The sequence below is a fragment of the Dissoconium aciculare genome (assembly GCF_010015565.1).
Source record: "Dissoconium aciculare CBS 342.82 unplaced genomic scaffold K489scaffold_2, whole genome shotgun sequence".
Classification (NCBI taxonomy): Eukaryota; Fungi; Ascomycota; class Dothideomycetes; order Mycosphaerellales; family Dissoconiaceae; genus Dissoconium; species Dissoconium aciculare.
The window spans coordinates 355,337-375,888 of NW_022984952.1; the positions used below are offsets into that span (position 1 = coordinate 355,337).

General features: G+C 50.2%; 6 protein-coding genes across 6 annotated transcripts; 3 read left to right on the plus strand and 3 right to left on the minus strand.

Annotated features, from left to right (window-relative positions):
- Window positions 1-1,485: 1,485 nt before the first annotated feature.
- K489DRAFT_376289 (uncharacterized protein) lies at window positions 1,486-2,413 on the minus strand (the record flags this gene model as incomplete). The annotated part of the gene is made up of 2 exons (XM_033603882.1): window positions 1,682-2,413; window positions 1,486-1,626 (listed from the first exon to the last, which is right to left on the minus strand). The coding sequence occupies exons 1-2, from the start codon at window positions 2,269-2,271 to the stop codon at window positions 1,623-1,625; spliced, it is 594 nt and encodes a 197-aa protein (XP_033462936.1). The 5' UTR covers window positions 2,272-2,413.
- Window positions 2,414-2,643: 230 nt separating this feature from the next.
- Window positions 2,644-3,969, plus strand: K489DRAFT_376290 (elongation factor 1-beta). The gene is made up of 4 exons (XM_033603883.1): window positions 2,644-2,781; window positions 2,846-2,885; window positions 3,100-3,497; window positions 3,554-3,969. The coding sequence occupies exons 1-4, from the start codon at window positions 2,742-2,744 to the stop codon at window positions 3,781-3,783; spliced, it is 708 nt and encodes a 235-aa protein (XP_033462937.1). The 5' UTR covers window positions 2,644-2,741; the 3' UTR covers window positions 3,784-3,969.
- A 278-nt stretch (window positions 3,970-4,247) lies between these two features.
- On the plus strand, window positions 4,248-8,179 carry K489DRAFT_367178 (uncharacterized protein; the record flags this gene model as incomplete). The annotated part of the gene is made up of 4 exons (XM_033602839.1): window positions 4,248-4,303; window positions 4,365-4,706; window positions 4,852-5,065; window positions 5,171-8,179. 4 exons carry the CDS (start codon window positions 4,248-4,250, stop codon window positions 8,177-8,179), a joined length of 3,621 nt encoding a protein of 1,206 aa, XP_033462938.1.
- A 596-nt stretch (window positions 8,180-8,775) lies between these two features.
- K489DRAFT_367179 (uncharacterized protein) lies at window positions 8,776-10,304 on the minus strand (the record flags this gene model as incomplete). The annotated part of the gene is made up of 2 exons (XM_033602840.1): window positions 8,776-9,998; window positions 10,028-10,304. The coding sequence occupies 2 exons, from the start codon at window positions 10,302-10,304 to the stop codon at window positions 8,776-8,778; spliced, it is 1,500 nt and encodes a 499-aa protein (XP_033462939.1).
- A 149-nt stretch (window positions 10,305-10,453) lies between these two features.
- Window positions 10,454-12,459, plus strand: K489DRAFT_101124 (uncharacterized protein). Its single transcript, XM_033598835.1, has 2 exons — window positions 10,454-10,693; window positions 10,748-12,459. The coding sequence occupies exons 1-2, from the start codon at window positions 10,551-10,553 to the stop codon at window positions 12,357-12,359; spliced, it is 1,755 nt and encodes a 584-aa protein (XP_033462940.1). The 5' UTR covers window positions 10,454-10,550; the 3' UTR covers window positions 12,360-12,459.
- A 594-nt stretch (window positions 12,460-13,053) lies between these two features.
- On the minus strand, window positions 13,054-14,869 carry K489DRAFT_419207 (uncharacterized protein; the record flags this gene model as incomplete). Its single annotated transcript, XM_033608207.1, has 3 exons — window positions 13,638-14,869; window positions 13,389-13,598; window positions 13,054-13,319 (listed from the first exon to the last, which is right to left on the minus strand). Exons 1-3 carry the CDS (start codon window positions 14,506-14,508, stop codon window positions 13,054-13,056), a joined length of 1,347 nt encoding a protein of 448 aa, XP_033462941.1. The 5' UTR covers window positions 14,509-14,869.
- Window positions 14,870-20,552: the final 5,683 nt, after the last annotated feature.

Below are 20,552 nucleotides of genomic sequence, written 5' to 3' on the forward strand. Positions count from 1 at the left end.
TCCACCGAGACCTTGTATCGCTCAGAATGCAATTAACATTTCAAACGTAGTAGCAAGTCCAGCGCCCAGAGATCCCGTCAAAGTGAGGACGGCCTATTCGACATGTCAGCTTTGTCAGGAGTCGCAAGGGAAACGCGGCATGCAACAGACCAGGACGGAAGCCCATTTGCGTCCGATGACATCGCTCAGTCGGGCTACAATGAGCGCGAATCCTTTGGTCTTGTCAGCATGGTCTCTCTTTTCGGGGAGCAAGTGCCATACCAAAGTTCGTCAATAGGTATGCCAGAACAACCTACTGTAGTTGGAGAAAGTCATCCAATTGTTCGCCGATAGCCACCAAGGCGGTTGCAACTACGGAATAATCTATGTTGCCGAGGAACAGAGCGAGGCAAACGCTGTCAATATGGTAACAAGTCAGCATTGATCAATCGATCGATTGCCATAAATTGACATCTTAGCATACCTCCCAAGCACAGCATATCATCGCCAACCATGCAATGTAGCATCGTGCATCTCGCTGTGGTCGCTTGATTGAACATGTCCTTGACCTGTTGAGGTCGGCGGGAGACAATTACCCGATCAAAGCCACGGCGAAAGCCGTTGATGCATGCCTAGGTGAAGATCATTTCTTCTACAGATGATGCTTAGCACCAAATACAACCATCTTGACGACCTTGGGGAGGCCCAAGAGCGACACTCGGCCAAAATGTCGTGGGTACAGATCGATGTGCTGCTAGCGCAGATCTATCGTGCCATCTGGCGTGCATTGGCGTAGGACTAAGGTCCGGCATAGATTGGATATATGATAAATGACTTATTCCTGGAAAGATCGGTGTTGAATGACATCAAGACTCCAACTATCTTTTCGAGATGTAAGAGATAATTGCTGCGGTGATGATGATAGTAGCACTATTCCGACTCACTACGAGTTGGAACCCGACGAGGTCCGCAAAATTGAACTTCACAACATCACAAACTCGGATGATATCACAATCGCATATGCACTGTGTGCTGCTAAGACGGGCCACATGAATACTTTACACATTGGGCAGTTTGTTTCCGCCATCGTCTACTTCTTTGGTTTCTCTGCTTGCACCGTCCGTTTCACACCGTCCACAAATGCCTCCACCGCTGAGCCGCCGCCCAAAGGCATGGCACCGCCTTTGATGAGTCCGCCGTTCTCAACTTTCAATTGAAGCGCCTCACCAATCATCGGCAGACCACCATCCCGTAATGCTACAGTCAATGATGCCAAGCTCTGCTGAAGTTGCGGTGATCGGAGTACTCGGATAATGACGCTCTTTTTCTGCTCCTGTGATAAAGCTTCGATGGCAGCACGGGTTGCAAACTCCGAGGTTTCTGCAGCGGTCTTGTCTGAGGACTCTTGCGCGAGGACGAAGATCTCTGCTGGGAGAAAGGCGCAGAGATTGTCAATCTCGGCGGGAGAGGCTTTGGAAATGTATTCTGTAGTTGTTGCAGGCGTGAGTAAGTCTGAGAGGGTCGTGAAGGGCTTGTCGGTTTGGCGTTGTTGTTGCTGCGGCTGACCACCCTTGCCAGCTCCTCCTTGCAACGAACTGAGCAAGTTTCGCACGAGATCGTTCGCATCTTGCTGCTGCTGAGGACTATCTAGTCACAGAATGTCAGCCAGAGATCTGTGATGGCTAATTTGTGGGAGACTCACGCTCTGCCACCACTGGCTCCGCCCTGCCTTACATTGCCTGCAGCACCTGAACCCGCGCCGCCAGATCCCCTCTTGGCAGGTTCCGGCTCTTGATCGACATCCATCCCATCATCATCGCCCTCACCATCATCTTCTGGCGAAGAGTCATGCCGCCGGAGAGCCTCAATCTCTTCCTGCACATCAACCTCTTCACCTTGTAATAACGAATCAACAATCTGCCCTAGTCTCTGATCGCGAAGGCTAAACCAGCTCGGATCGCCATCTTCCGCCTGAGTCTTTGCCTGCATCCAGAAGAAGTGTCGTTGACTGCTCGAGACAAAGCTGAGCTCGAATATGCGGCCATTGGTCGGCGACCACATCTCTTCGTCACGCTCTTCGCGGACGACAGGACGGAATGTTCCGTCCTGAGGGAACATGATGAGGTCAAGTTCAGGCTCAGTACTGGGTGCTGACCGTGGTCGCCAGCAAAAATGCAATAGGTCATCTTCCGAGTACATGTAGATGTAGCCAGGAGTGGGCACAGCTGAGACTTTGCGCTGGTTGAATGTGCAGCGACCTGCCTTGAATGTGATGATCGGGGCGGTAGCCATTTTGTTGGTGATGGCAAGTGACTCTCAATATGGCAGCAGTGTGAAGGAGGGATGGCGGCGCGAAATGGATGATTCCAAGGTTGTGTTGTGAAGTGTATTGGCGTCGTTGGAGGGTCGTGCCTGCGATGCAATGACGACAAAGCTGTGGAGTGAATGGAACCTACTAGGTATGTACTCGAGCTGGAGAGATTCCCGCCCGCCCGCCACTTTGGACCAACGGGCGGGAGAGGTAGCCTCAGGCAGTAATCGACAAATTGCAGGGTCACTGCTTTCAAGCACGGCCCCGCTCTCCTAAAAATCTCCAGCAAAGCTGTCGACCAAGCAAAGCAAACTGTTCCATAAACACCTTCCGCAGACTTTTTCCCCTCTCTTCTTCCAGTCATTACACATTTCTCATTGACAACCCGATTTTCTTCTCTTCTCTTTCTACATTCACCACATATTTCCCTTCCTTTCAATTCATCATCACAATGGGTTTCGGCGATTTGCTCTCGGAGTCTGGCCTCGCTCGTACGCCAACACCAATGTTGATGCAGTCCGCCCAGTCAAAAATCGACTGACAATGTACTGGCAGTTCTCGATAGCTGGGTCAGCACCCGCAGCTACATCGTTGGGTAAGGATACACCGTCTTCACCCATTGCTGACCCGCACCCCCTTCACCTGCATTATGATGTTAATTATTTGGTCCGTGTTGATGAGACAGCTTAAGACCCTGTCGTGTGACTACTTCCAACGCGCTCTGCGCAACTCTGATTATTTTGCTCTTTTCACATTCGAAATTGCTCGTTTCATCCTCGAAATCAAAATGGTACTGACAGGTGCCCCAGATATGGTCCTTCCCAAGCCGATGCCAAGGTTTTCCAGACCTTGACCAAGTCTCCCGCTGTCGAGACTCACCCATCGGCCTACCGTTGGTACAAGCACATTGCCTCCTTCGAGGGCGACTTCACCACACTTCCTGGCGACCCAACCAAGGACGCTGCTTCATACGGCCCCGAGACCTCCGAGCTTACCATCAACCCTGCTGCTGCGCCTGAGAAGGCTGCCGAGAAGGCCACCGAGGAGGACGACGATGATGTCGACCTTTTCGGCTCTGACGACGAGGAGGAGGATGCAGAAGCTGTCCGAATCCGAGAGGAACGCCTCGCGGAGTACCGTAAGAAGAAGGAGGGCAAGGTCAAGCCTGCTGCCAAATCTATCGTCACATTGGATGTCAAACCTTGGGGTACGTGCTCGCAGATGATTATGGCAGAAAGTATGACACTAACGAAATATGTTCAGACGATGAGACCGACATGAAGGCTCTTGAGGAGTCAGTCCGAAGCATTGTCAAGGACGGTCTCGTCTGGGGTGGTAGCCAGCTTATTGCCGTTGGTTTCGGTATCAAGAAGCTCCAGATCAACTTGGTCGTCGAGGACGAGAAGGTCTCGACCGATGACCTCCAGGAGGAGATCCAGGAGTTCGAGGACTACGTCCAGTCCACTGACGTCGTCGCCATGCAAAAGCTGTAGGTGGGAAAAGTCTGGGCCGCAATTGTTGCGCGGGTTTTCGGAGCATTGTCCTGGATGGATGTTGCCCTGAACTCGATTTACGAAGTGATGCATGCGTTCGAAACGGCGTGATGTGCAATGAGAAACATAGATAGTGATACCAAGAGGTAAAAATTTCAAAATGCCACTGCGGCTGACATCACCACCAATTGTCTTTCTCCTTGTCATTCACGATAATGCGAGTGCACACGCAAACAGTCTTTGGTAGCATGAATTTCATACAATAATGTACTGTATTGCTGGGTATTGTCATCGAGAATATCCAGGGCGGCTTATGAGAAACGCCAAGGATGCGGCTTTGGAGCTCTACATGCGACAGTCGCATGAACTTCGTGAACTATCGCGTGTTGTGACCATTCCGCGTACAAATCTTGTATTCATCGAAACTGGGTTTGAAGAAATCAGCAACAAAAGCATACTTCAAGATGACTGTCGCTGCCAATGCGCTGAATGCCGTCGGCCTCGTCCTCCTCTCACATGCGTATGGATATCGCTCCCGAATAGCTTCCATTGCCAATGCTGATCCCTGATGACCGAGACAGTGTCTACAGCGCATACGAATTCTCTCTACTCCCCAGCACACCACTCGCAACTCCGACCGCCGCAGATCTCTCGATTCCAAGCCTCGTGATCGACGCCCTTAACCCCAAAATCACAATCCCACTCGACATCACGCTCGAACTCATCTTCTCCATCCTACTCCTCTGCGTCGGAGTCGTCCTCAGCAGTCCGGATCTCAAGCCCATCCAATGGAACGTGTGGGCTGGTCAGCTCGAGCGTAGCTCGGAGGCGAGAAGGATCAAGGAGGTCGGTGTGGGTGGTGGAGACACGCCGTATAAGGCTATTGAAGAGAGGGGTGGGTTTTTGGATATCAGGAGGGCGAGGTCGGAATTTGAGGAGTGGTTGAAGGGAAGAGGGAAGGCGGCGAAGGATGTCAAGTGATGCGTGATCGATGGTTTGTAGCATGAATTTCTTGGGAAAAGAGGCGAATACTATATGCTTTGAAACGAGATTGATCTTTCATTGTAGGCTGATATGCCGCAACTGTGACGGAGACCCGCAGGCGAAATCGTTCATCTCAGACGCTTCACTGTCGGTGTTACCTGTGGTAATTCAAAGTGGGAGTCATCTGATGCCATTGGCATTGGGCTGTGAGAATATGAGTTATGACCATGAGATTGACAACCCATGGGAACAAGTAACGCACACCTCGACAATACAGCCTGTCCGTCTCTGGTGTGACGTGAGGTCGCGCTTTCTTACTGATGTGAAGTACAGGATTCACTTGAACTCATTGGACGTGTGAACGAGCGGGCTCGGTGCAGAAAATTGCACTTACTTCTCTCAGTCGCAACACACCCTGAACCAACACACAAAAATTGATACCCAGATGGCGCCAGCATTGCCTACTAAGAAACGGCTATGTGACGATGATATCCGAGGTACGATGATCGGTCGCAAGGCGCAGCGAACATCTTCGGCATCCATCAGCATCAGCTATCAGACTCCATCGATTGGCAAGCGATCAAAAACCCATGCAGCAACACCTGCTCGTCACTTACCACGCACATCAGCGTCTCGACAGAATTCGGTCTCCGCCGATGCACGTCAATCATTCAGTGTCATTGATGATGATGATGACAGGAGCGTGCTCAGCCTCGAAGCCGCGGTGAATAACACCCACATCGATGATGATTTCGACCTTCTTGAAGAGATCATCATGGCTGTCAACGTGACCGACCGTGGCGCGATGGGCTGTGCATACTACATGGCACGCGACGAAAAACTATACTTCATGGAAGATGTCCAGCTCGGCGGTCCAGATATTGTTGACTCGCTGAAACTATTTATCAATCCAACGGTGGTACTCGTGCCTTCCAGATGCCAGGGCGAGACCATCAATCGACTCGACCCAGAGCTCTGTGCATATGGAAGCTCTGCCAATGGTCGTCAACGTGACGCGACTCGTCTCCCATATCTGATGGAGTGTCGGCCGAATGCTGAGTTTGGATATGATTCTGCTCGAAACAAGCTCGTGAATCTTGGGCTTGGCCAGCAGGGGGGTCCGACTGTGACCTACATCATTCCAGGTGATATCGTCTATGACAACCGCGGGCTTGAAGGTGATGAGGCATGTTTCGTTGGCAAACAAGGATTGCTTCTTCGTCTCGCTGGATGGATCAACATGGAGAGCCGACTCACTGTGGGTTGTGCAGGTGCGGTAATTTCTTACCTGCAGCGTAGAAGAGCGACGGCATACCTCCCGAGCGATCGTGGTGCCGATGGGATGTTCCGGATCGGTGGCTTGGAAATGTTCAGCTTGAAGGACAACATGCTCGTCAATTCCGACACCATTCATGCTCTCCAGATTACTTCACTTGAATCACACCCGAATGTCCAACAGCAAGGACCCGCTGCGAGAAGTTGGTCTGGAGGTCATAAAGAAGGTCTCTCCGTGTATGGACTATTTGCTGGCATGGCTAAAACACAACAGGGCAGACTGCTTTTGCGTCAGTACTTTCTACGTCCAAGCATGAATCGACGCGTGATTGACAATCGGCTGGACACAATTGAAGTTCTGCTCAAGCTTGAGAATGCCAACGTACTCGATCGTATCATCGAAACCTTGGCCAAGGTCAAAAACATGCGGACCATCACGAACAATCTACGTAAAGGCAACACGAGCGGCCTGGACAAGGGTCGTGGAGCTTCCATCGCCATTTGGCAAAATTTGCGACACTTCATTTTCTCTGCCTTGTCGTTAATCGACCTTCTCAATGAAGTCGAGGGTGCCAGACATCTCTCAATCACCCACAAGCTCGCGGAAAGCTTTGACAAACATCGGCTTGCACAAGCAGGCCAAATCATCAGTCAGACCATTGATTTTGATAGCGTCCAAGATGCTCGGCGATGCATTATCCGTCCTGGGGTCAATGATGAGCTAGACGATGCTCAGCGCACATATGACGGCATCGAGGACATGCTCAGTCACGTCGTCAATCACGTTGCAGCGAAGATTCCAGCTGAACTCGGCTGGAAGATCAACGTCATCTTCTTTCCGCAGATCGGCTTCCTCATCTCCACACAAATGGATGAGGATACTTCGCCGTCGGAGCCGCAGGAACACTTCAATGGACCAATATCAGACGACCATTGGGAGAAAATGTTTGCCACAGAGACTCACGTCTACTACAAGAACTCCAACATGACCGAACTTGATGCTCGCTTCGGAGATATCTACGGCAATATACGTGACAAAGAGATCGAGGTCTTACAGGACCTTGCCCAGAATGTCCTAGAATACGAAGATCTGCTCATCACATGTTCGGAGATATGCGGTGAGCTGGATTGTCTCGTTGCGATGGCGCAGGGCGCAAATCAATTGAACCTCGTTCGTCCCAACGTGGTCGAAGACAATATCGTCAAGATCACAGCCGGACGACATATCTTGCAGGAGCTTACCGTCCCATCCTTCATCCCCAATGATGGATATCTTGTCGGTGGCAAAGGTGCAGAGAACCCGCATACTTCCCCTCGGCGGCCCTCGCAATCACCCTGTCCCCCATCACATCAGCCTCGTGAAATCCATGAAGCAGAAGGTCCTAGCATGGTAATTCTGACAGGGCCGAATTACTCCGGCAAGAGCATCTACCTGAAGCAAATCGCACTCATCGTATACATGGCACACGTCGGCTCCTTTGTCCCCGCAGAAGCCGCCACTATCGGTATCACCGACAAGATACTTACGCGCATCGCCACTCGTGAAACGGTTTCTCGAGAGCAGAGTGCTTTTATGACTGATCTCCAGCAGACATCCCTTGCTCTATACTTGGCTACAAGGAGAAGCTTACTCGTCATCGATGAGTTTGGCAAAGGAACCGAGTCCACCGACGGAGCTGGATTAGTAGCTGGTGTCTTCGAACACCTTCTCGCTCGAGGTCTAGATTGTCCCAAAGTCCTCGGCGCAACGCATTTCCACGAGATCTTCGAAAATGGCTTCCTGGAACCACGCGCAAGCCTAGCCTTCGCGCACATGGACGTAGTAGTCGATGCCCAATCCGAAATGCGCTCCTCTACAACCGCTTCTACAACGACCGGCGGAACAGAGGGGCCTCAAATTACTTACCTTTACACCTTGAGAAACGGAAGAAGCACAGAGAGTTTCGGAACCGCCTGCGCGCGAATGAACGGCGTTCCCAACGAAATCGTCGTCAAGGCCGAACATCTCATCAAGTTATCTGCAAGAGGAGATGACCTTGTTGAAGCTTGCGCGGAGATGCCCGAGGCGGAATTGGCGGAGTTGCATGATGCTGTGGGTCATTCTTGCCCGATTATCAAGGTGGAATCGAATGAATGAAATGAGCTGATGGTGGTTTCGTTCTCTTTTTCAGGAACAAATGGCGAGGGATTTTCTGAGTCTTGATGGTTTTGAGCATCCACGGAAGTTGCTTGATGATCTTATCACTATGGAGGGGAGTACCACGATGACGACGACTTTGACGAGGGGTTGAGACATTGCTGAGTTATTTTAGTTATCGCTCACAGGGTTCCTCTTGCATGTTTAACTTGCCCGAACTGCATTTGAAACGGCGTATCCATGAGCCAAGGATATAACGATCATGCTCGTGACTTGTTATTGCTGAACATGTACATAGGGTGGCGCAGCTATGAGTCTATGCCATGATAGTCAATCTCATGGCTTGTTATTGCCTTCTCAGTACTTAAGCTTGTGGGCCTATGAGCATGATATACAACATACCTGCTGCTCCTTGTTCCTTTGAAGTCAACGCCAACAAGCAATGAATGAGAAAGGCGTCCTTGGAGATTCCCAAATGTGTGCAAGGAACATCCCCGTGACCACTAGGAAAGGACAGCCTTCATAAATGCTGTGGGCCACCACTCAGATGCTGAGCGCGGTTGTTGATGGACCATGGGATGTTGTGCACAGGCAAATCACGAAAGCCAGTGATGAAGAGAAATGAGACCGAATTGTTCGTCACAATATCGACGCCAGTTGATAAGCTCGCCCGTTTCCCGGCGTCCGAATGTAGCATTAGAGTAGGTAATCACCTTTCTGGTGTCAGGCCACCATCTGTGAATGATATTGCAACAATGAAACGGTCCACTGGTGTACGTGGATCGATCATACGGCTCTCGGTGGAGGTACGCGCGGTCTTTGATGTCGTCACCATAGATGTCGACGAAGTATATGGCGTCCAGATTGAATTGATCACTTGCTATCAAGGACAGCATGTTGGACAGTAAGCCGTTGCTGATCATGACTACATTGAGCTTGATCGATCGCAAAGTTACTTGGTGCTTGGTGAGGAACTTCGTCAGATCAGTAAGCTGAATGTTCATACCTCCAAGACAAATCGACTGGAGCGAAGGAAAATCCTTCTGTAAGAGATTGTGCACTTGTTTCTGGCGTGTAGCATCATGTGCTTCCTCGAACCAACCGGACGAGCGACAACAGAACGAGACACACAGATGTTCCAATCGAGAACAAGCCTCAAGTAACGTTGACAGTCCAATGCTGTTGCTCTCGTCCAAAATTTCGGCTTTTATACGAGCGTCGGACTCTACATCCCTCTCATCGCGTTCCAGGTAGCCAATCTCTCCTTCGGGCCGATCCAAGATACTGGTGGCCAGACTCTCCACCAAGGAGAAGGGAACTAGACTTCCGGGATACGATTGGGATATCGATAAGGCGTTGCACGACAAGCTACATCGTAATGATCCTGGTCGAGTGTGAAACACGTTAACCTTTCGAACCAAGAGTCCACTCGAGCTCAGCGCAGCGACAATTGTCCGGAAGGTGTCTGCGGCGGTTGCATAAACTTTCTCTTGGACTGAAATCTTCCATTCTGAGGTGTTATCCTTCCAGGCGTCACGTGGCCGTATCTCCTTCCCGGAGGCTGCGTCGATTATGACAACTTCGAAGGAAAGACTCTGTAGCACTCCCCCACATGGACTAGCCAAATTGGTAAGCACTCGGCGAAGCAAGGAGACGTCGTTACCATCCCGACGAAGTATCATGTCATCCGCTTGGCGCTGGCGCAGAATTTCGAGATCTCGTTCTGCTTGTTCAAGCTCCGAGGGGGTAGAGGGCACTCGTCTCCTTAGTCCAGGCTCGTGCGCTGAAATCCATCGATGGTGATTTTGTGGCGGTCTATCTGCATATACTCAAGGCGGTGCAGAGAACAGACGACGCCTACAATGGTAAGATCGTCGATGTAAGTGCCAAGGGAGTCTAAGGGAGCGCGTGCGGTCGATTCGAGAGAATCTTTCGTGAGGTTGACGCGAGCATGTTTAATTAACGAACGGAATATGCGCAGCGTTGTCTTTTGCGCCACCTCACGATTGACCAGGCGCAGCATGCAAAGATTTCGTAGATTCAAGTCTTGAATGATACACTCATACAGTTCGATCGGAAGATCGAGCAGGGGTCCGCGTCCCATCTTGCTTGGCGCGTTGTCCATGGCAGTATGCGGCTGAATGATATGAGGTATGTCCTGTTAGCATCAAACACAGGCACGATGATTTTACTGACAGGATGTGGAGCGGACAAGCAGAATTGATGGTATCTGACTCGATAGATGTCTGCTGACACTGTCGTTTGTGGCGGAGTCCCCCATGCCCTTTGCCCGATTGCTATTGATCGTTAGGTACATGCACGGGCTTGGACGCCGCATTTGCGGTCCGCACAGCGCAGGGTACGGCCCCATATGAGTCACACACGCGGCGAGCCGGCCGATCATTCAAGATCGGAATCTTTATGCCTGTATTCTCGAAGAAATTACTACCGCGATATCATCCATCTTCCTGTCAAATTTAAGCTACCAAGTCCGATTTGGCAGTGTCAGCAAAGGTGTTACTGGCTCGACGAATCAACCGATCAAATGACTAACGCATCTCTAGAAAGTCTACCTATCGAGCTCTTCAGCTGGATCTTACAAGATGTGAGACCCGACGACGTTCTCAACTTGCGTCTGGTCAGTACCCTGATATGTCATAAGGCCACCGAGACGAAATTCAAGCGTCTAGTCCGGAGCTTGACAGTCGAGGTCTCCAAATGGTCACTGCAGTCCTTCGTTGAGATTACCAAGAATCCTTCATTAAGTTCCTACGTCAAGGATGTTACCGTCGTCGGCCTCGTCTACGATTGGGCAGACCTCTACCGCAGGTCGTCGCGCCCTCGAACAATTCCAAAGCTTGCCCTCGGCGTAGGGACCATAATGCATCAAATCGACCAATTGGAATGCGGAATGATCGGGCCAGAACAAGCCCAGAGTGACATCACTACCCTGCGGTGGGCAAACTGTAATCTGGAGAATTTGCACCGGAAAGGCCGTGACGTCGAGCTCATGCGAGCGGCATTCTCGAACATCGCCGCTGTTAGTCCCTCGGGACTGCAAAGCTTGTCACTTGAAGTGGCAGTATATCACGATAACGCGGGAAACACTGCGCGAGCATTCGAAAGATTTAAGACGCCATGGGAGCTGTTCTTTGGAGCAGCTTGTCGTACCTTCAGACTCGCCATGGCAGCTTTAAAAGGTTCATCGCTCAAAGTCAAGTCCCTCACCATTTTCAACAATATCCCATCTACTCTAGCGTACAGCTTACCCTGTATAGAACTTGGTAAACTCGATTGGAATGCACTGGTTCAGTCTCAGACACTGAGAGGCTTGAAGAAACTGTCTCTCAGTATCTCTGATCAAATCCCGCGGTCGACTGAGGAAGTTGATGACTCCAAGATTGCCGAGCTCCTGAGTCCAGCAAATTATAGTGGTCTCCCTAGATTGCTTCTAGCATGTCCAGAAATTGAGGATCTCTACGTATCGATATACCGCATCCCGGCAATCACGATTGGAAAAGAGTCGTTCGATGTATACGACTCGAAGAAGGAAAGACGTGCTAAGGAGGCAAAGGCTGCACGAGACAAGCGCGCATATAATGGTGCTCAGCAGGCCATGTGGCAGCGGCAGACTTTTCAACTCATGCACTTCAAACTTCATTGCCTCAGAATAGTACGTTTTGGAGGATTCACTGTCACAACAGCAGACTTTGCTCTGTTCCTGAGAAACCATAAAACTACGATTCAGTCACTTGTACTACATCATATTAGACTCAAGGGGGACCCACTGTCGATGATCACAAGAGTCATCGCGGGTGAGATGTCAGCTCTGCTCGAGATCAGACTGCAAGACATCACAGAACGATACTTCAGTCCGCCAGAGGACGAAGACGGATACTCGGAGGGTGAAGACGGGTGCTGGAGGCATGGGCTGGCATTATTCCGGGTGGGAGACGAAGTTCTACATTATACAGAACTCAGCGGAGTCCACAACAATCGGAACATCATTCGGTGCTGGGGATCTGACGTGAAGAAGGAGATCAAATACAATCATGAATCCGGCATGCGTCGCAACAATCGCCAATTCGGTCGCGATCGCGATCCCAAGTTCCGGGATGGGGAATGCAATAAGTGGGACAGACTACAGTTTGGTGCTCGGTTCGAGGATATAGATGAGTAGACCATATACACGAGAGTTCCATTGTTGTCTTTACACGCGTGTTACTGTCGATTTGGATATGATATGATCTACTTAATAAACTCCATGACCCATCCTCACATTATAGCTCGTAATGCTTTGTTTACAGTATGACGACAAACATCGCCGCTGCTTTTCTGCTCTAGTTCTTGGGTCGGGCCTCTGTCCGCACAGAACGGATGGAATCAGGCATCAAAAACGCTCTGAATCACCATCTACACACACTCGTGCCGGAATAAATCTTTCCCTTACTAAAAGCACATCTGGCTCACCCGTATGGACTAAGCTTAGCCCGCTCAGTCTCTACAAGAGATACAATGAGAACGAAATTACGAAGCAGATTCCGGGTTTCAGTGATCTCTGAGTACTTCGACGGGAGCGAATAGGAAGGAGAGTGTGTTTTCATGGACAGGACGAGGTCCATGTCCGAGGCATTGATTATTCAGCAGCCTATACACAAGCAATGACTGTGACTGCACGAGCCTCCTGCATGTTTGAGAGGTGCGCGATCTGTCGATACCTTTCGATGCTATCCTTGGTGAGAAGAACTGAGCTGAGATGAGAGAAGGTGTTCATTTATGTAGTACATACGGGCATGCTTTCACGAGTCCATATCGCACTTTCTGTTGTCCGTACTCCAGGCTCCTAATCTCACGGGTGCTGGAGACCATTCATCTCAATTTTGGTCGCTCGTGTCACTCCCGTCATCCCAATCTGCCTCTGGGTAAATATAGTAATCATGCTGAATCTTTTTCATGGTGTCATCATTCCAGCAGTGGACGATTTTTCGATCATCCAAAGGAGTACCCCTCCCCAGCCGGTTGCAACTAACGCGTGTGTACTTTCGTTCCGGATTCTCGACAAACCTCACTTGACCGTTGATATCACAAAGCGTCTCCAGCGTAGCATTGACAAGGTCAAATGCATCGGTGCTGATAAGTGCTAGTATCAGCGAGATGGAATTATCTGTCACACTGACATATTGCAGATGGAGCTCTCGTAGCGACTTACAGTGAGCCGAGAGGAAATATTCAAGGTCATCGACTCGAATGTGAAATAATACTAGCTTGAAGGCTCGGAGACGCGGAAATCTTGCTCGCATCGCTCGTTCTATTTGTTGCTGCCGCGAGAAAATCGATACATCATGCGGAACCCAACCCTCGGCTGTGACCTCTTGATCTGTCCTTATAATGTGATTGTGGTAGCGACCTAGACTCAGCTCTTCCAAATTTTAGCATGCTTTAAGCAATTTCGGAATACTCGAGAAGTTTGTCTCTTTTGATAGCTTGGCCCATAAGATATCATTTGTGTCCGTTTGCTCGGCACTGATAGGGTCTGATATGAACAGGGAGAGTGATTTTAATGTTGAAATCATCGGTGCGTAGCCAGATATCTCCCATTCGAAACGACTGAGCTCGTTACACGGCAGTTCATAGTATCTTGGTGTCATATGGAAAACGGTGAGTGAGTCGAACGACATGCTGGTGGAAGAAATCGCAGCACAGATGACAGAGCAGGTCTTCGAGGCAGTAGCCAGCATCAAACGCTCGTCGATTTCTCGAAGATCATGCCACGGAATCTTCATGGCTGCAGGCTTCTGAAAAACACCGAATTCCATAGAGAGACTGTGCAATTTGTATTGGTCATGTGCGGCCAGAGTCATGAACACCTGACGCAAAACTTCGACAGCTTCGGGGTCGTCAAAGAACATCTCCTGCTCAACTTTCTGCCTTTGTAATGCCCTGAGAGCATACTCATACACGTCCAACTCCTTTGGGGTACACTTTCGCATCTCCCCAGGTAGACGGTAATGTTTTGCATGGGGCACATACTCTTCTCCCCGTTGAATGATCCTTGACAAGTGCTCGAGGTCATGAGCAAGCCCAACGATGACTAGATTCTCGACCAAACGGCCCATAGGCCCCTTTGCTACTGCAGCGAATGATTCTAATTTGGATTGTTCTATATACAGGTGCACATTTTGGAAACAGGATCGAAATTTCTTTTGCGTGGCTCTCGCATTGAAAGCGCGATTCGCCAGTCGGAGGTTACCAATGCTGTCAAACTTGAGATATTGCAAAACGCAATCAAACAGCTCATTGGGTATGCCATCCAGGGTCGTTCGGTCCATGGGCTCGTGCAAATAGAAGTGAATGGGCCCAGATCGTATTGTGCGATGGTCACTTTGATCACCTGAAAGGCCGAACTAGAATTTCGAAGGATGCCTACTCACATTCGACAACACTTCCGGTTTGTGGAAGTAGCACAAACTGCTTCCACTCAGATGCAGTCCTGGTAGATTGATCCTGCACTGGACGCAGTGAAGTCGTCGCATTACCAGTCCTGACTCTTGCTCAGATCACTTGCGTGAAGTCACATCGACATATCTCAGGGTGACGTCGCATTTTCAAACCCTAATATGCTCTACCATAACCCTATACTGTATTGGCCAAATTATTATTGAATACCCAAGACGCGTTCGGAGACTCAGCCATATCAGATACCGAATGTTCTAAGACAAGACGGGTTTCTCTATAGTCACTGACTTGCACAATAATAAGTGAGGGCATGAGCATCAACTGAAAGTAGCCTAATACCAAAGTGTCGATACACAGATAATATTCAAGGCAAGACTACGCGACAAGTCCCCCAGAAAGAACCAACAATTCCAAGGACTACATCCGAAAGAACCTATCTCAAAGAACAGAGACCTGGAAAGCACCAATTGATCGGGCAAGTTTCATCTCCAGTTCATTACGCAATCGTTGGGATTCTTAACAAAGAGCACGAAAAACAAGGCAATTATGTTGATAAGCACCATTCATTGAAAGCAATACATGCATGACGTGCAGTTAATCGAAGACCATTTCGTTGTCTCACGTCCGCACACGTAGCAGAAGTTCAAGCTTATCAGGCCGTGCCACATGTTCGCATGCGTGGCACATATAAGATATGTAACTACAATACCAAATCCTTGTATAACAATGAACACGATGTGAACGAAGGCAAGCCACATACGCTTGCGACAGGGACAAAGTAAAACAAAAACTTGGCAAGCTGGACATATTCACACGGAAAAGTTGGCCTTGCGCTGCCAACTAATAAGTTTCGAAATTTTGGGGTGCGATAAGGTCTGAAACCTGCGAGTAACTAGTGCACTCGCCACAATCGTAGATAGATACGCTATGTTTGCTTGAGAGGATGGTCCAATGAGCTGTCTCCGTGACATGGCATGGCATGGCATGGAATGGCATTCAACGCGGACAGTAGACCTTCATCATGGTGTTGAAAAGTACCGGGTCATCACTGATGCGGTCCCTCTGCGGCTTCATGCGGATGATAATTTATCCCGTTGCTTTCAGACGAGTTCCGATGTGAGGTCGAATGAGCGAATTCCTGGGCGGTCCAAAAACCCACCAGCGTGAAACTGCTGACATAGTTGACAGACCGGCTCCACCTACCTTGTGTCTCTTGTACCATGTCAACACGCCTTTGTTGGACGTCGTTCAAGCGTAGTATTGCATGAAATTGATGTTTCGCAGGAGGATCCACAGCGCCGAATCATCCCCGTTACCGCCGAGATGCATCATGGTGAGAGTTGTGGATCTCATTGAGAGACAAGATGACGTGTTTGAATTCCTGGTATTGCCCATGAACAGGAACAGACACGCGCCAACATTGTCGAAATGGGCATGGTAGTTTTCTCGGTGAACCTTGTTGGAGGTCTGTGTCGAGCGAAGAGCTAATCTGTTCGCCAACGAAGGATCAGGACGAGATGTCGTGAAACAGGGAAATTATCCACATTCGGCTTTTGTTGCCGCCCTGTGCGACGTAAGCATCGACTTGCCCGAGCGGGACAGCTTCGCACACCAACAGCTACATCTCAAGAGCATGCACATTTGTAACCCGCGGGTCGCTCTATTGGTGTGGCCAATGGCCGACGAAGGAGTGAGGTCTGTCTTGGAGAAAAGGTCCACTTCCAAGATCTGGGAGTGTGTATGGAAACGTCTGGTTCATTAACGGGCGGAAGTCAATCGGATGCGGAGCGAGATCCGACCTCATCGGGCATGCACGGAGTTTCGCCGTGTCCAGCGGCGGGACATCAATGGTTCTTCACACACGGCCTCGAGACACTCCATGATGCACTGCTCGCTCGGCGGCGGCTGTGTTGTGCCCTGGAAGGACCTACCATAATCACGCCATGACAGTGCGTATTGGCCGACACCGGTACAGCAGAGAGGTAGGGTGGCATCGCTGCTGTGACCTCTTCGACGCGAGCAACGAACGTGCGAGCGTTTCACGCAGAATTGCATGCATGCAAGTGTGAACATAGAGCGGCGTCAGTGCTCGCATCGTCATGAAGCAAGCACCCAATGCAGATGAAGCGCGGAAGTGTGTTTCGGTGGCTTGTCTTCAGGCGGGAAATCCTCGCGACGGTGGGCCTCTTCTCCAAGCGTTTAAGCGGCGCCAAGTCCGGCGTGAACTTCCACCACGGCAACATGGCAGATAGATGAGATCAGGATTGCGTGCTAATGAAGAAAATCTGAGTTTGCAGATCCCCACCATCCAAGCAGAAATAGAAGGGGAAAAGAAAAATTCGTCTATTGGCGCGAACGTCGGTCGGAGTGAGATTCTGAATGTAGAAGTTGCTGCCCCATTGGCGCGCTCTCCCTCGGTGGGAGTCGGAAGGGCGAGTGATCAAATGGGTGTGCCTAGTGTATATGTTGCAAAGCTTGCCGGGAAAAGCCTAACATGCCCTGTCTTTTTCTTTTCTTTGCTTCGAAATCTCACCTCAAGATCGTCAAGTAGGGCTGGAAAAAGATCTGCCGTGGTGCATATCACCAAAGCTTTTCCGAATTTCAACCCGCTTCATCCCGGGTTCTACATGCCAGCGCTCGGAATGACCAGAGCAGCCTTGGATACGACTGAAGAAATGCATTCTGTCGCGAGATCGTCTATGCCAAATAATTATCTGCATAGCTGAGCCCGTTTGTACCCATGGAATGAATTGATAGTTTACTAGGAACAAGGCAAATCTAGACGTGAGATCCCTGGTACCAACATAGTTCGTCGATCTATATATCAAAATTCGTGGGTGCTGTTGGACCAATGGCGCGTGCGATCTTCACCTTGTGCACGAAACAATGCTGTGCCGCCATGCAGCTAGAAAAGCATCAATCCGCGCACCAGGATGGACTTTCCTGCAGGTTCGGCCTGCAGCCGAGAGATATTTCATCTTATTTCAAGTAAGCTGAAGTAGACACAAGCGAGATTCCTAGTGCTCCTGCTTGCTCTGGAATTTCGATAAATGCCTCAACACGCGGTGCGTATCCCGATTCACTGCAAATTGAGAGATATGCGAAATCCATCCGGAGGAAGATGGCTGGTCCCCATAAAGGCGGGCTCTTGGACGCAGAATGTCAAGCTCTTCGGTACCAGTATCGTGCACGAGTAGTCAAACATGTCTTCCGTGTCTCTCCACAACATCGAGCGATGGGGCAAGGGTTGGTTCATTCTCCACAGCAGCAGCGACCTGCCTGAAGGAGAGGCGTCTGCGAACGTGCCGAGATTCACACATACTGGAGAGGAGATAAGGATGAGACGCACGCCAGTGCGACACACAGCAACCCTGGCATCTTCGTCGATAATGATAATGCGAGCAGGGATGCGGAGATGGCAGGACGGTTCTCGCTTTCACATGTCAAAATGATCCATGCTTGCTTGCAGCTGGCCGCCCAGTCAGCCCACCAAAAAAATATTCCGGCCATTGCGTGCCCGCAGACGCATGGGCAGCATCCGCCCGCATTGCAGCTCAACGCGCACCAATCTGAACGTTTCATGCATCATCCCCCACCCACACACACCCTTCATTATCTCATCGTCTGTCTGCATATCACAAAGACATGCATAGTGCATACTCTCTCTGCCCCGGTCAGCGCCGTATCTATGTATGTATGAGGGTAAGCAAACGAGAATCTGGTGGCGACCATGAGATGAGAGATATGTACGGCGTCCCGGTCGGCTTGCCGCCGAGCAAGAAAACCATGTTCTGGGTTGCTTGTTGCTTGTTGCCTGGCCTGCTCTGGCGTGGAATGTCAGCCCTTTGCGATAGGCCCGATCGGTGTTTTTGTGGATATTACCTTGACGGAAATTTATATGTACAGTACATGATTTGTTGTTCTTATCTTGCCTTCGTGGCTGCGAGTCCAGACATGCTATCCCAGGCAATCCTTGCGAATCATTTACGACACACGGTGAACCTTATTGGCCAGGAGATTGTGCTCCGTCGTGAAAGGCACGCGAAGTGCCGGTCAGATATCTCGAAAGGTGTTTGGAATACTTAATTGCTGGCATCAGCCATTGATTCAAGGCGCGAGGTCGAAGTCATCACAGCCTATCACTTCCAACCTCGGGCGTTCGTCGGTGGCTGTTTCCATGTACAAAAATAGGGTCTGGCCATTGCGCAATCCCCCAAATTCCGTTGAGACGCGATCTCCAGATTTGTGAACATCGCTGATGATTGAAACACCTCCAGGGCTGGGCACACACTCACTGGGTTGCAATCAAAATGCCGGGGTGCGTTGTTGAGCATCCGCTTCCCTGGACTTCATCATGCACTCCACAATCTGCGCAATTGATGAAGTGATTTCCTTTGATGAATGCCTTGCCACCACCCGTGGGCGTGTGAGGGATGTTGTAGATGCAGCTTGAACTATGCAATTGTTTGCCAACATCGTCAAGGGAGTCCGCTGCCCTTTGTTGGGAACTTCGACATGGCGAGGGCTCCACACGTGGAAGCGCCGGAGCGCTGCTGTGCTGACGTTGCATTTGAGGATGTGGTGATATGTTAACAACAGGTCATCAACAATCTTCATCGGGAAGTCGCCCTGACCCCAAGGGCGGTTTCACTCGTTGCCAGAGATTCCTCTCATCTCAAATATGCAGTCACGGTACACACTCCAATACCTTTGATAATGCTCGAGGGCGCGCGCATATGCAATGCACCACGAAGCGAAGTGTGATACATTGCTACAAGATTTATCTAAGGGTTGCGGTACCTTGAGCAATATTACATGCTTGCTCCCTCGTACCGAAGCGATGCATCATGAAATGCTGTCGAGGCAGGAAAGGCCGCAGGTCAGTATCGAGAAAGCAGAAGCATCACCCAGACTGCGCGCCATATTGCAAGCCTTGGAAAATATGAAATTCACAAGTAGAGACCAATCCACCTTCCCTTGCGCATTATCGAAAGTAACCTTCCGGATGTACTGCTGCACTCCAGCTGTTTATCATGATGCGAAACATACGACTCGGGCGGCTCCACCGCTTGTGTAGGTTTTTGTGGGGAAAAACGACCGGGGTCCGCCCCATACCATAATAAGATCCCGCCAGCCAACCGCTGAACGGATAGCTTTGTGGAGGGATGATTCAAATCGTCTCAGGCTCTAAATATTGATTGATTTCGGACCGTTTCGAGAAAACAGGGGATCCACTTTGACGACGTTTGTGCTCTGTTCACCATTCGGAGTGAGATAAGATATATGTCACTGGACAGGCATACAGGGATACACAGGGTTTCTGAAAGAAGCTGTGTTATCTCGAAGCTTTCGCTGTGAGCATGTCTAGACCCGTCTACTGAGCGCCATCACATCCACAATGTCTATAGAGTCAGCGGGATGCATACGCTGTAAATCAAATATAGCTCTCTTGAAACCAATCCGCTGAAGAACATCTTGAGATATCGCTGGTAAATATCAGAATTCTCTTAATGATGGAGGAGCTCCTTTTCCTTTGTACAGTACTTCGATTCCAGTGTCCAAGTACATCTCCAGGTCACGGCGCGGCGCGGGGAAGACGGCAACAACATTAGATTGCAGCGGTTGTGACCGCCTGCCTGCCAGCATCAATGAAAAGGTCTAGGCGGGATCAGCAGATGAAGCGGCCTGGACCCTTGTTGCATGGTCGAGCAATCAATTGTTACTGCCTGGTCTAGTCACGGTTATGTTCCGTCTTGCTGCAACTGCTCTGTCTCTCGGTCAGGCGGGTCGCTACCGCTTCGCGACGACTTCGCGCATCATCAACATAAGGCTCAGACCCTGATGAGGCCGCTCGCGTGATCACACATTGCACAACTACAGGCAATCTTGGAAAGAAATCTCCCGTCGAACCGTTCGA

What these genes read in the sequence shown, in the direction of transcription:
- K489DRAFT_101124 (XM_033598835.1), top strand. Translation starts at nt 10,551, where the DNA reads ATGAGTCACACACGCGGCGAGCCGGCCGATCATTCAAGATCGGAATCT. An exon ending in ATTTGGCAGTGTCAGCAAAG is followed by an intron (nt 10,694 to 10,747) that starts GTGTTACTGGCT and finishes ATCTCTAGAAAG; the next exon opens with TCTACCTATCGAGCTCTTCA.
- K489DRAFT_376290 (XM_033603883.1), top strand. Translation starts at nt 2,742, where the DNA reads ATGGGTTTCGGCGATTTGCTCTCGGAGTCTGGCCTCGCTC. An exon ending in ACCCGCAGCTACATCGTTGG is followed by an intron (nt 2,886 to 3,099) that starts GTAAGGATACAC and finishes CAGGTGCCCCAG; the next exon opens with ATATGGTCCTTCCCAAGCCG. An exon ending in ATTGGATGTCAAACCTTGGG is followed by an intron (nt 3,498 to 3,553) that starts GTACGTGCTCGC and finishes AAATATGTTCAG; the next exon opens with ACGATGAGACCGACATGAAG.